The sequence below is a fragment of the Aquarana catesbeiana genome, linkage group LG11 (assembly GCF_042186555.1).
Source record: "Aquarana catesbeiana isolate 2022-GZ linkage group LG11, ASM4218655v1, whole genome shotgun sequence".
Lineage (NCBI taxonomy): Eukaryota > Metazoa > Chordata > Amphibia > Anura > Ranidae > Aquarana > Aquarana catesbeiana.
The window spans coordinates 264,095,973-264,110,659 of NC_133334.1; the positions used below are offsets into that span (position 1 = coordinate 264,095,973).

Below are 14,687 nucleotides of genomic sequence, written 5' to 3' on the forward strand. Positions count from 1 at the left end.
CAGGGAACGCGCTTGCTCTATTCCCTCCAAATGTGTGTGTGTATCTGATCTGACAAATCTACATTGTATTCAGCACTGTGTGTATGCAAAGCCAAAACATTCTCTTCTGGTTTTGGATAAATTAGGGAAGGGTTAAATCCCATCCGTTTTTTTTTTTGCTGTCTGTGTCCCATTGGGGAGATTTTCCTTTACTTCCAGTCCCATAGACCCAACAGGAAGTGAGAGGAAATCTCTACAGCAAAGGAAAAATTCCCTCTTAGATGGTTGTCACCAGACCTGGTGCCCCCCCCCCGCCCCTTTTTCCTGTTCTGATCTCTGACCATCTCCTGCAGTATATCTGCAGTCTCTGACCATCTCTATCCCCAGTGGGACATAGACAGCAAGTAAAAAAAAAAACTGACAGGGGTTCTAACTATTCAATTCATTAGCTGAAAAATAATTATTATTAAAATAATAACAATAAACAATAATTTAAAAAATTATCAATAAAAAGCACTTTTTAATTATATGTATTTTTGTAACCTTTTATTGTCCCATTGGGGAGATTTCCTTTTTACTTCCTGACCCATAGACAAACCAGGAAATGAGAGCAAATCTCTGCAAAGTAAGGGAATGGAATCCCTGGTTGTCACCAGAACTTGTATCGCCATTGGAAGATTTCCTATCTATTTCTGGTCTGGTGACAACCCAAAAGCCTGACAGGGGTTCGTTCTAATCCCTCTCAACTCTTCTATCCAAAAAGTTTTGCCTTTAGTTATACATTATTATTATTAAAGAATTGCCTTTTAATGTAATTTTTTACTTGTTAGTTTTTACTTGTTAGTTTTTACTTGTTAGTGTAGCACCCTGGAGTTTAGTCAGGGAGCTCCTCACCAAATTCCTTTTCAGGAGTAGCTTCCGTGAATAGTTGTTAGAGATCCCTAAAATCCCTATTTTCCCTAAATTTAGCCTTGTTGTACTTTTCTCTTCTGCCACTAGGTGGCCGGGCACTTGGTGGCATTATACGTGAGAGGGACACTTTAAGGTCAAGTTATGGGTATATGGGATATTTCAGCCAATGGGCAGAGGTTTTCTTGAATCCCTTAGCCTGCTGGGAGAACCTATATATTCTGGTAGAGTCAGGTGATCTATGCTGTGTGCCACCTGGACTGCCATCTGGGTGGACTTGTGTCGCCTGCCCCAGGCTGCTAGGCCGGAGATTGGGCCTATCCCGGGGGCATTTGGCTGCCAGGCTGTGTGAGGGCCTATCCAGAAGTAGGAGAGCAGTGCTGAGTTGGGATTGCGGCTTGCAGTCCAACCAGAAGCGATGGTTTTGCCGGCCCGAGAACCTGTCGTGGTCGGAGGTAGAAGGGAAGCTGTTGCCACTAAGGAACCAATCGCCTTTACCAGGGACCACAGTGAATAATAACTGAAGCAAGTACTGGAGCAGTATTCTCACCGAAAGGGCAAGGTGGAGAATCGGGAAAGTTCAGGCGGTGATCAAGTTATTGAACCAACCAGCGGAGGAGACTCTTGCAGAGCAACCTTGTGTGTCAAGCCAGGGACCAAGCCGGTTAGCAGGGGTGAAGCTTGAGGAGTATCTGGAGTGCCAAGCTAGGGACTTAGCAGGGAAGCGTGGGTGACGCTTGAGGGAGATACCACCGCAAAAGCCTCGAGGAGCTCATTGATTCAGAGTCAGTGAATCAGAGGGTCCAGTGAGAGACTAGGAGCTCAAGGGGCTGAAGAACTACAAGGAGAAGTTGTAGTAAAGCTGAGAGAACTGTTACATTTGAACTAGGAACTGTTAAGTACTGTTGGCGCCTTGCTGGGGCCTTTCTCTGCACGGCTGTTCTCCTATTGAAGTCTCGGAGTCTGCCAATTGAGTTTGCTACTATCTGTCCTGGCCCTAAGCCTCTTTCTTGCAAAATATAAAAAAGGACTGTTAAACAAATAAAACCTCTTTTACATCCAAGAAGTGTCCGACACCCAATGACTTTCACGATCTTTTCACCCACTATGCCTCATAACCCACCACCTATTGAAGGATGTCAGCTATCTTTGGCCTTGGAGGTCCTCATTAAAACAAAACAGGTAAAAGAATTTGCTACATTAGTTTATTAACAGATAAATAATAGTAAATAATAAAATAATACAGCGTCTTGAAAAATTAATCATACCCCTTGAAATTTTCCACATTTTTACATGTTACAAACCCAAAAACATAAATGTATTTTATTGGAATATTATGTGATAGACCAACACCAAGTGGCACATAATTGTGAAGTGGAAGGAAAATTATAAATGGTTTTCAAATTTTTTTTTTACGTAAATATATTTTTTAAGTAAATATCTGAAAAGTGTGGCGGGGCATTTGTATTCAGCTCCCTTTACCAGGGCCGTCCTTTCACATGGGCTCGCTGGGCAGTTGCCCGGGGGCCCCACTCGCCAGGGGGGCCCCCACCTGCCCAGCGACTCCAGCCAGGAAGGGCCATCATACTGAGCGGGCACCCCTGGGCATGGGCCGTGGGGCCCCCATCAGAGCCGGACTAATAAGTGCAGCTGTCAGATTCACTTTCTGATGTCGGGGATGGGCGGGGTGATATTCGCTTTCAGCCTCCTGACTCCGCCCCACAAACAGAGCGCCACCCTGCCCCCTCCCCTGACACCGCCCTACCACACCAGCTCCTCCACCTGACTCCAGCCACTAGAGACTGGCACCCTGCCCCTCCTCCTGACTCTGCCCACCAAAGAGCGGCACCTGGCCCCTCCTCCTGACTCCGGCCATGAGAGAGCGGCGGTATTGCAGTGACATGAGGGGTCAGGGGAGATTGGTGCTCCGCAGCGGACTGAGGAGGGTGGATGTCGGGGGTCCCAAGGAAGGTCAAGAGTAGTGTGGTGACCCCCCGCGGTGCCCGAGCCGGATCCTCACCCTGCAGACCATGAACTCCAGGTGCGGGCATTGGAGAACTCTGTGAGGGAGCCCATTGTCACCAAGACTTGGGAGAATGATAGAGAGCTGCAGAGGTGAGTGGCTAAAACTGCCAGCATCATGGCCTGAGTGAGAGGGGACTACAACTGCCAGCATGGCCTGAGTGACAGGGGACTACAACAGGCAGCATGCCCTGTCTGATAGGGGACTACAACTGCCAGCATGGCCTGAGTGACAGGGGACTACAACAGGCAGCATGCCCTGACTGATAGGGGACTACAACTGCCAGCATGGCCTGAGTGACAGGGGATTACAACTGCCAGCATGGCCTGAGTGACAAGGAACCGGTGGCAAGTGACACTCTGAATCTGGTGACAGGGGCTCTGAATCTGGTGACAGGGGACGGGTGGCAAGTGACACGCTGTAAAGTAGAAATATTGTACTTTCATTCATGAGAGTAGGTGGGTAAATTGGGGCAAGCTTGTAGGGGCCCCATAGCATTACTTTGCCCAGGGGCCCATGATGCTATTAAGATGGCACTGCCCTTTACAATGATACCCCTAACTAAAATCTAGTGGAGCCAATTGCCAAAGGCCAAGGAACACACCAGACAGGTCAGAGATAAAATTGTGCAGAAGTTTAAAGCAGGGTTAGTAATTATCCCAAGCTTTGAACATCTCGCGGAGCTCTATTCAATCCATCATCTGAAAATGGAAAGAGTATGGCACAACTGCAAACCTACCAAGACATGGCCGTCCACCTAAACTGACCGGCCGGGCAAGGAGAGCATTCATCAGAGAAGCAGCCAAGAGGTCCATGGTAACTCTGGAGGAGCTGCAGAGATCCACAGCTCAGGTGGGAGAATCTGTCCACAGGACAACTATTAGTCGTGTTCTCCACAAATCTGGGCTTTATGGAAGAGTGACAAGAAGAAAGACATTATTGAAAGAAAATCATAAGAAGTCCAGTTTGCAGTTTGTGAGAAGCCATGTGGAGGAAACAGCAAACATGTGGAAGAAGGTGCTCTGGTCAGATGAGACCAAAATTGAACTTTTTGACCTAAAAGCAAAACGCTATGTGTGGCGGAAAACTAACACTGCACATCACCCTAAACACATCGTCCCCACCGTGAAACATGGTGGTGGCAGCATCATGTTGTGGGGATTCTTTTCTTCAGCAGTGACAGGGAAGCTGGTCAGAGTTGATGGGAAGGTGGATGGAGCGAAATACAGGGCAATCTTAGAAGAAAACCCATTGGAGTCTGCAAAAGACTTGAGACTGGGGCGGAGGTTCACCTTCCAGCAGGACAACAACCCTAAACATACAGCCAGAGCTACAATGGAATGGTTTAGATCAAAGCATATTCATGTGTTAGAATGGCCCAGTCAAAGTCCAGACCTAAATCCAATTGAGAATCTGTGGCAAGACTTGAAAATTGCTGATCACAGACGCTCTCCATCCAATCTGACAGAGCTTAAGCTATTTTGCAAAGAAGAATGGGCAAAAATGTTCCTCTCTAGATGTGCAAAGCTGGTAGAGACATCCCCAAAAAGACTTGCAGCTGTATTTGCAGCGAAAGGAGGTTCTACAAATGATTGACTTAGGGGGCGCCATACAAATGCACGCCACACTTTTCACATATTTATTTGTAAAAAATTTTGAAAACCATTTATCATTTTCCTTCCACTTCACAATTATGTGTGTAACATCCTCTAGATAGGTAGGTGCTAGAGTGAGATTTTTTTGTAGGGTAGGTAAATTTAGGCAGGCCTGGCTGGCAGCCAGGCCCGTTTGTTTTGAACTTGGTCTGGGCTGGGAGTGGTTCAGAGTAGCAGCCGGTGACTCACAGGCAGCATCACTGAGACCTCCCTCTTCTTTCTAGAAGACTCTAGAAAGAGAGGAGGAGAGGAGAGGTGGAGCTGCCTGGGGTGTTCTGTGGAGCCTTGACCGATTCCCAACCTGGATTGGCAGGGGGCAGGCCTTAAATATCCATGGTCAGCCCAGCTGGGGTGGGGTTGGAGTTGTTCAGAGCTTGGAGATGGAATGCTTGGCTGTCGGGGCCTTCGAGGGAGCTCCCCAGTCTGAGATGGGGTAGGGGGGGTGGGGGTAACCTTGGCCTCGGGTGCAGGTGAGGCCCCTTCAAGGGGTATGAATACTTTTTCAAGGCTCTGCATAGGTAAAATGTATGCATGGAGGTTCACTCCCACTTCAATGTTGTGAAATGACAAACGTTTTCATTTCAGTGCATGAACCATCATTGCTGGAGGGTCACTGCTGGGGGGGGGGGGGGGACTTCCATACTGCTCCGCTCTGAAGTCTCTCGCTTGATGACATGGATCCGCGTTCTCTGAATCCGAGGTACTGACGGTCAGACGTAACATTTTGTCACAGCGGAGGCACGATCCTAAAACAAAGGAAGAATTGTGTCACGTCCAAGAGGGCCAAAATGCCTCCGCGCCGGGGAGGGGAGGGCGCCGCGGAGAATGGCCCCCATTCATACCCCGCTTTGTGTTCGCCTCCTTGTTTTGAGGGCGTTAAAGAAACATTTGTGCCAGTTATGAAGCCGGGAGAGAAGAAAGAGGGGACAATTAACCTCTTCCTTCCTGTGCTCCATCCCCCACCCCCACCCCCCCCCCCGGTAACACCGCCATGTCAAATCTCAGGATTTCATAGAGAGCCGCTAGACATCAAACGCCGGTTTAAAAAAACTATTTTCGAAACGTTTCAGAGTGGACATAGGAAGTGATTTGTTTATAAAGTGACTGAGTCACTTTAAGACAATTTCTCCGCTCATTTCTTCACAAAACAATCCTGAAAAAAAAAAAACTGCTACTGTACAGCGTGCCAAGAAATTGGTGCCAAAATCTCACGTTAAAAACCGATTGGTCGAGGCGGAATGGCTGATATACAGCCTGCAGCTGTCGCTGTGCAGCTCCTCTGATTTGTACCAGATGTTGCCCCCATATGATTTAACCCTTTCACTTCCAAAGTCACATACATGTTGAAATGCCTGTCTTAGCCCTGATTCACATCCCTGAGTCAAATCGCATGTCCAATTGGCGGCAATTGGCACCGCCCTGCATTTGCGGCGCCGCACCCATCTCAAAAAGTCATTTTTGTACTACTTTTTGCGATTTCGGGGTGCGATTTCCCTTGACATCTGTGCAAAAACCCGCACAGATGTCTGTGAAATCGCCGCCGAAATCGGGACTGATGTGCGGAAGTGAAATTGTGCTTCATTCCCGCAGCTCAGTGTGAACCTGGGCTAAGGCTACATTTCCACCTGTGAGACTTGTCATGCAACTTGGGACTGCAAAGCCGCATGACAAGTCGTACCCCATGATTTCCAATGAGTACCGTTCATATCTGTGTGACTTCAAGTCGCAGCGACTTCAGAGTAGTCCCTGCACTACTTTGGTCCCACTTTGATGCGACTTGAGGTCTAGACCTCAAAAGTACACAGGCGTTGCTTCAAGTCGCATCAAAAATCATGCGATTTTCAGGTCGCAATAGTGGACTCTGGCACGCATGGCAACGCTTTAATATGTGTAGCTCATTACTTGCTTCTTGTACGTAGGCGCACCTGACATGTGAGTTTAGATAGATATGTGCATATGTGTTAATAATTATTGTTAATATTTATTATTATTTTTATATTATTATATTTATTATTATTATTATTATTATTTTTATTATTATTATTATTATTATATTGTTATATTATTGTTATATTTTTTATTATTATTATTGTTATTATTGTTAAAAATATTACTATTATATTGTTATATTATTGTTATATTTTTATTATTATTATTGTTATTATTGTTAAAAATATTACTATTATATTGTTATATTATTGATATTATTATTATTATTATCATTTTATTGTTATAAATATTACTGTTATATTGTTTTATTATTGTTATATTTATTGTTTATACATCAAATAAACAATATTGTTTATTATTGTTATTTTTTAAAACCTTTTTTTCACTTAGCTTTATTGCTAAAACATACATGGCAGTAGCCCTTTATGATAATGGCCCCCTATGTGATAGCATAATGAAAAAGACAGGCCCTCTTTAAAACTGAACCTTCAGTCATTTTTTCATCTTTCCATCTATTAAATCTTCTGCCCTTGTTGTTGTTTTAACTTTGGATAGTAAAACATTTTTATTCTGCCAGTAAATCCCTTATACAGCCCACTTCCTGTTTCCTGTCTGGTCATTAGCCTAGGCTTATGACATCATACACAACTCTCTCTCTCTCACTCTCCTGAGAGTTTGCCAGGATTGGAAAGGGGGGGATGAGTCATAAGAGGACCAATGAGAGCTGCACAGCTGGAGGTGTGCCTTTGTGTGTCTGTGTAAATCCAGGAAGTGAACAGGCAGCAGCTTCAGCTGCCCACAGTTAAAATGGCTGCAGACAGACTCAGTGGCGGGAGATTTCTGCAGCATATTTGTCAAGTACAGAATCACAGTATATATAAAATAATATGCAAAGTGGTTGGAGGGAAGCTTAAGAATGGCCAAGATGATTTTATTACAAATTATGTGAGCGGAATGCAGTTCCTCTTTAAGGAGAAGTCAAGGGTCTATTAGACCTTAAATGTTATTTTTGGACCTCACTGAAGCTGATCAACAGGAAGTGGACACAGCAAAAGGGATGAAGCTGCCGTTTAACCTCTTCCCACCGACCGCCTACCGGCCCTTTAATGGTTCTAAAAGCCAGGAGGTGGAAGGGGGGGCATTTGGATCACACGACTACTGTGATTGGCTGTCACATGATCGGAAAGCTCCCAATCGCTGGTATTCATCCGGACCTTTCCGGTTTCCGCGGCTGCCGTGCTGGACGCACACTCTCAGTGCAGTACGTTGTTTTAACAGGACCACATGTATACATCAAGGGGTTCATGTTTCATTTTTGCCGTCCCTGGTTCCCCCCCCTTTATCAACATGCTAATAACATTTTTCAATAAGACCCCTCTGTTTTCATTGCAGATCTAATTGTAAACCCAGTGATGTCATCACGGGGTCTCTGTGCTTCTCTATGCAATGCAGGCAGATCATGGCTGGTGGGAGGGGCCGGCAGGGAGGGGCCGGCAGGGTGCTGTACATAGCTTCCTGAAAACATCACAGCACCCGGCCTCAGTACTCCTCACAAGAGTCCTCAGCCCTAAAGCAAGCAGTGGGTGTCAGTCTGGAGGAGTGGGCGTTCCTTGGCGCATTGAAGCTGAATGTTACAATACTGGTTTCATGTAAATGATACGCAGAACTTCAGGCAGATATAAAAGATACAAATGAATTCTGCTCAGTTAATAAATCAGGTTGATAGGAGGAGAGAGCAGAGTGACAGCGTGATGAGCTCATTACTGCGCTGCTTCTCCTTTCACTGTCCAGTCACAGGCTGGGGGCGGTTCCACAGGAATTGAATGTTGCTGAGGACATCTAGTGGCAGAGACAGGTACTGCAGAGGAACAAAAGAGCTTTCTATTTTATCTTCTACTTTTGTGGGATTTCTACTTTACAGTAGTCCATTTAAAATGGACATGCTGCCGAATATATATTATTAACCTCTTGACACCCAGCCGTAGCTTCTCTGTAACTGGGCTATTATGCCCGGGGGGAGGAGGGTGGGAAGGTCTCGATCACGTGACCGCTGTGATTGGCTGTCACAGTGGTCACATGATTGGAAGCCAGTCCAGCTGGCTCCCAATCATTGCTAGAGACCAAGAGCTGTCTTTGACAGCTCGGTCACTGTGCTGGGAGTGTGCGCTAAAACCTTACCCACCCATTGGTGCTAATGTGCAGCGCATTAACCACTTGACTTCCGGAAGATTTACCCCCCTTCATGACCAGGCCATTTTTAGAGGTACGGCACTGTGTTACTTTAACTGACAATTGCGCAGTCGTGCGACGCTGTACCTAAACAAAATTGATGTCCTTTTTTTTCCCACAAATAGAGCTTTCTTTTGGCCGGCATTTGATCACCTCTGCGGGTTTTTATTTTTTACGCTCTAAACAAAAAATAAACTGACAATTGTGGAAAAACTCGATGTCCTCCGACACCCGCCGATCATCCAGCAGAGAGGCAGAATGGCAAGTCTGCCTATGTAAACAAGACAGAACACTGTTCTAACAGGAGGGAAGAGATGAAATTTGTGTCCCTCATGGGTGTGCGCACAGGGTGTGCCAGGTGTGTGGGGCAGATTTCTCCCTTTTAGACCCCTGATATTTCACCAAAGCCCCCTAACTGGGCTCCTAGAAAAATTGTAAAAAAAAAAAAAAAAATAATAAAAAAAAAATTGCAAAAAATAATAAAAAGTAAAATAATAAAAATAAATCTACTGACACCGTCAGTATACTGTATATACACACACACTTACAGTATCTCACACAAGTGAGTACACCCCTCACATTTTTTTTTTTTTTTTTTATCTTTTCATGTGACAACACTGAAGAAATGACACTTTGCTACAATGTAAAGTAGTGAGTGTACAGCTTGTATAACAGTGTAAATTTGCCGTCCCCTCAAAATAACTCAACACACAGCCATTAATGTCTAAACCGCTGGCAACAAAAGTGAGTACACCCCTAAGTGAAAATGTCCAAATTGGGCCCAAAGTGTCAATATTTTGTGTGGCCACCATTATTTTCCAGCACTGCCTTAACCCTCTTGGGCATGGAGTTCACCAGAGCTTCACAGGTTATCACTGGAGTCCTCTTCCCCTCCTCCATGATGACATCACAGAGCTGGTGGATGTTAGAGACCTTGCGCTCCTCCACCTTCTGTTTGAGGATGTCCCACAGATGATCAATAGGGTTTAGGTCTGGAGACATTCTTGGCCAGTCCATCACTTTTACCTTTAGCTTCATTAGCAAGGCAGTGGTCATCTTGGAGGTGTGTTTGGTGTCGTTATCATGTTGGAATACTGCCCTGTGGCCCAGTCTCTGAAGGGAGGGGATCATGCTCTGCTTCAGTATGTCACAGTACATGTTGGCATTCATGGTTCCCTCAATGATCTGTAGCTCCCCAGTGCCGGCAGCACTCATGCAGCTCCAGACCATGACACTCCCACCACCATGCTTGACTGTAGGTAAGACACACTTGTCTTTGTACTCCTCACCTGGTTGCCACCACACACGCTTGACACCATCTGAACAAATAAGTTTATCTTGGTCTCATCAGATCACAGGACATGGTTCCAGTAATCCATGTCCTTAGTCTGCTTGTCTTCAGCAAACTGTTTGCAGGTTTTCTTGTGCATCACCTTTAGAAGAGGCTTCCTTCTGGGATGACAGCCATGCAGACCAATTTGATGCAGTGTGTGGCATATGGTCTGAGCACTGACAGGCTGACCCCCCACCCCTTCAACCTCTGCAGCAATGCTGGCAGCACTCATATGTCTATATCCCAAAGACAACCTCTGGATATGACGCTGAGCACGTGCACTCAACTCCTTTGGTGGACCATGGCAAGGCCTGTTCTGAGTGGAACCTGTCCTGTTTAACCGCTGTATGGTCTTGGCCACCGTGCTGCAGCTCAGTTTCAGAGTCTTGACAATCTTCTTATAGCCTAGGCCATCTTTATGTAGAGGAACAATTCCTTTTTTTTCAGATCCTCAGAGAGATCTTTGCCATGAGGTGCCATGTTGAACTTGCAGTGACCAGTATGAGAGAGTGAGAGCGATAACACCAAATTTAACACACCTGCTCCCTATTCACACCTGAGACCTTGTAACACTAACGAGTCACATGACACCGGGAAGGGAAAATGGCTAATTGGGCCCGATTTGGACATTTTCACTTAGGGGTGTACTTATTTTGTGAGGCACTGTATGTGTTAGAGCTTTGGTGTGCACACCCCAATGCAATAGGCTGTGAACATCTATGGTGTCCCTGCAAAGCAGGGAATACATTTCATCTCTTCCTCTAGTAAAAGCACCTCACACTGTTCACATAAACACTGGCTAGGCACAGAGTTAACCCTTTAATCGCACCTAGATGTTAAACCCTTCCCAGCCAGTGTCATTAGTACAGTGATAGTACATATTTTTTTTAGCACTGATCACTGTATTAGACCCCTTTCACACTAAGACGGTTTTCAGGCATTTTAGCGCTAGAAATAGCCTCTAAATAGCGCCTGAAAACCGCTTTCCCATTAGTTTCCGTGTGTCTTTTCAAACTGGGGTGGTGCGCTTGCGGAACGTTAGGAAGAGTCCTGCAAGCTGCATCTTTGGGGCGGTTTGGGAGCTCTCCCAAATGCCCAGCCTATTAAAGTGAATGGGCAGCGCCGCTAACGGCCAAAAAGCGCCGCCTAAACAGCGCTAAAGCTTTATCGCTAACACGGCCGAGGCCCCAGTGTGAAAGGGGTCTTAGTGTCACTGATCCCTCAGTCAGTTAGTGACTGACTCAGTCAGTTAGTGTCAGAATGTCTGCCGCAATATCGCAGTCCCGCTATAAGTCACTGATCACCACCATTACTAGTAGAAAAAAATTAATGAACTAATTAATAAAAAATATTTCATAGTTTGTAGATGCTATAGCTTTTGCGCAAACCAATCAATATATGCTTATTGGGATTTTTTTACCAAAAACATTTAGCAGAATATATATTGCCCTAAATTTATGAAGACATTTTATTTCTTTTTTTCTATTTTTTTATTGGATATGTTTTATAGCAGAAAGTAAAAAGAATATATTTTTTTCAAAACTGTCGGTCTTTTTTTGTTTATAGCGCAAAAAATAAAAATGGCAAAAAAATCCCAATCAATATACATACGCTTATTGGGATTTTTTTACCAAAAACATTTAGCAGAATACATATTGCCCTAAAATTTATGAAGAAATGTTATTTATTTTTTTCTATTTTTTTATTTCATATGTTTTATAGCAAAAAGTAAAACGAATATATTTTTTTTCAAAATTGTCGGTCTTTTTTTGTTTATAGCGCAAAAAATAGAAACGGTAAAAAAATCCCAATCAATATACATTGATTGGGATTTTTTTTACCAAAAACATTTAGCAGAATATATATTGCCCCTAAATTTATGAACAAATTTTATTTATTTTTTTTTCTATTTTTTTATTTCATATGTTTTATAGCAGAAAGTAAAAAGAATATATTTTTTTTTCAAAATTGTCTGTCTTTTTTTGTTTATAGCGCCAAAAATAAAAAACGGCCAAAAAATCCCGCGGAAGCCCCGGGCGAGGGCCAGGGCTGACCGGAGATGACCGATCAGGTCATCTATTGCTTATTGGGATTTTTTTTACCAAAAACATTTAGCAGAATATATATTTCCCCTAAATTTATGAAGAAATTTTATTTATTTTTTTCTATTTTTTTTTTATTTCATATGTTTTATAACAGAAAGTAAAAAGAATATATATTGTTTTCAAAATGGTCGGTCTTTTTTTGTTTATAGCTCAAAAAATAAAAACGGCAAATTGAACAAATCCCTTTGTGGGAAAAAAAAGGACATAAATTTTATTTGAGTACAGCGTCACATGACCGCGCAATTGTCAGTTAACCGCTTCCCGACTGCCTCACGCAGATATACTGCGGCAGAAGGGCACGTACAGGCAGAATCAAGTACCTGTACGTTGCCCTTTAAGAGGCGGCTTGCGGGCGCGCGTGCCTGCCGGGAGCTCCGTGAGTGTGATCGCAGGTCCCGCGGGCCCGATGTCCGCGGGGATACCCGCGATCGTCTCACGGTGAGAAAGAAGGGAGATGCTAATGTAAACAAACATTTCCCCATTCTGCCTAGTGACAGGACACTGATCACGTCTCCCTGTAATCGGGAGCGGTGATCAGTGTCGTGTCACACAAAGCCCCTCCCCCCCACAGTTAGAATCACTCCCTAGGACACACTGCGCCACCTAGTGGTTAACCTCTTCACTGCTAGTCACATTTACACAGTAACCAATGCATTTTTAATTGCACTGATCGCTGTATAAATGTGAATGGTCCCAAAATCGCGCCAAAAGTGTCCGATCTGTCCGCCATAATGTCACAGTCACGATAAAAATCGCTAATCGCCGCCATTACTAATAAAAAAAAATTATTAATAAAAATGGCTTAAAACTATCCCCTATTTTGTAGACACTATGACTTTTGCGCAAACCAATCAATAAACGCTTATTGCGATTTTTTTCACCAAAAATATGTAGAAGAATACGTATCGACCTAAACTGAAGAAAAAAAATGTTTTGTATATTTTTTGGGGATATTTATTATAGCAAAAAGTAAAAAATAATGTGTTTTTTTTTCAAAATTGTCCCTATTTTTTTGCTCATAGTGAAAAAAATAAAAACCGCAGAGGTGATCAAATACCACCAAAAGAAAGCTCTATCTGTGGGGAAAAAAAGGATGTCGATTTTGTTTGGGAGCCACGACCGCGCAAGTGTCAGTTAAAGCGACGCAGTGCCGAATCGCAAAAAAGTGCTCTGGTCTTTGGCCAGCCAAATGGTCCGGGGCTGAAGCGGTTAAAGTAACGCAGTGCCGTATCGCGAAAAAAATGGCCTGGCCGTGAAGGGAGGAGGGGGTAAATCTTCCAGAGGTCATTTGGCTAATATAATCTCTGGTGATCCGGCCATGAAGGTTCTTTTTTCAGGCATTTCCTGTTACAAGGTGACATCGGTCTTTCAGGGTGCGTTCTCGTGCTGGTGGAGACTGCAAGCGGCCGTGCCGACGCACCTTACGTCCGCGCCTTCCACCGCTGTCACCATCAGGAAGCCGATCCGGACGAGAGTGCATGTAGACAGGAAGTGGCTGAAAGTGACTGGAGGAGATCAGCAGCATGGAGATGGGGGGGGGGTTGAAAAAAAGGGTGAAAATGGGGTTTCCTATAAGGGAAAAAAAAGAAAGGCGAAGGGTTACGCAAACTAAATGTCACCCAGTTCAGGGGTTGACCCCCCTTGAGGAATGTTGCATTTTGCAGAGCCTGACCAATATAATGAAGATTAGCGTGGATTTTGCCGCGGAGCCCTGCGGTGCAGCTAAATACCTTAGTGCAGAAAATATTTGCATTAACTGCTAAAAGATTATAATGAAGTTTTTTTCAGGAGGGGGGGGGGAAGGGAGGGAGGAGGGGGGGGGGAGGGCACAGATGGGAGCTCGGTGTCTTTAAGAGCCGAGCGCGTCTGCAGACCCTCCTCCTGGCCCCGGACACTGGCTGTGCGAAGCGGCATGTGAAGGGGCACTCGGTGTGTGTGCGTGCCAGGCTGTGTGCTGCCACTGTATGCTTTGCGGGAAGGCGCCCGGGCACAACGCGCAGGGTCTGTTTCCAGGAGAGGACTTCGCGAGGAGGGGCACCGCAGGGAAGCCGATCTGGGTAGGAGGAATTCCGGGACGCTGGAGCCATGGCAGGGGAGGACCAGATCAAGACCACAAACAGCAGTCCGGGGCACGGCGCAAAGGCACCGACGCCGCACCTGCCCGACGCCCCGCCGAGCCAGGATGCCGGCGCAGAGAAAGTGACTCTAAAAAAGGAGATCGGGCTGGTGAGCGCCTGTGCCATCATCATAGGTAAGAAAATCGCGGCATCACCTCTTCCACGGGCAGTTTTATTCAAAGGGGGGGCGGGTACCAAATGCGTCGGCCACAGGTGCCACCGCTGAAATCGGACCTGTGCACAGAAAGATTCTGATTGGTCGCTTCGCTTATCGCATGCAGCACCCAGCTTAAGCCCAAAAACACTACAAAATGTTTAAAGGGTCGCCAAACGACCCCCTTGTCTCAGAGGCACGGTTCTGTGCCCCCCCCCCCCATCCCAATGCTG

At 45.2% G+C, this 14,687-nt stretch overlaps 1 protein-coding gene across 2 annotated transcripts in view; it reads left to right on the forward strand.

The window, feature by feature from the left end:
* Nucleotides 1-14,687, forward strand: part of SLC7A10 (solute carrier family 7 member 10) — a 143,597-nt gene that overhangs the window by 63,279 nt on the left and 65,631 nt on the right. The window contains exon 1 of one of the 2 annotated variants that reach the window (XM_073605780.1): nucleotides 14,015-14,434. The exons of the other annotated variant lie outside the window; for it this stretch is intronic. Within the exon in view, the coding sequence (XP_073461881.1) occupies nucleotides 14,269-14,434 (166 nt within the window). The 5' untranslated portion in view covers nucleotides 14,015-14,268. Of the gene's footprint in view, nucleotides 1-14,014; nucleotides 14,435-14,687 lie in introns of those variants that run through there. 2 annotated transcript variants of the gene reach the window in all.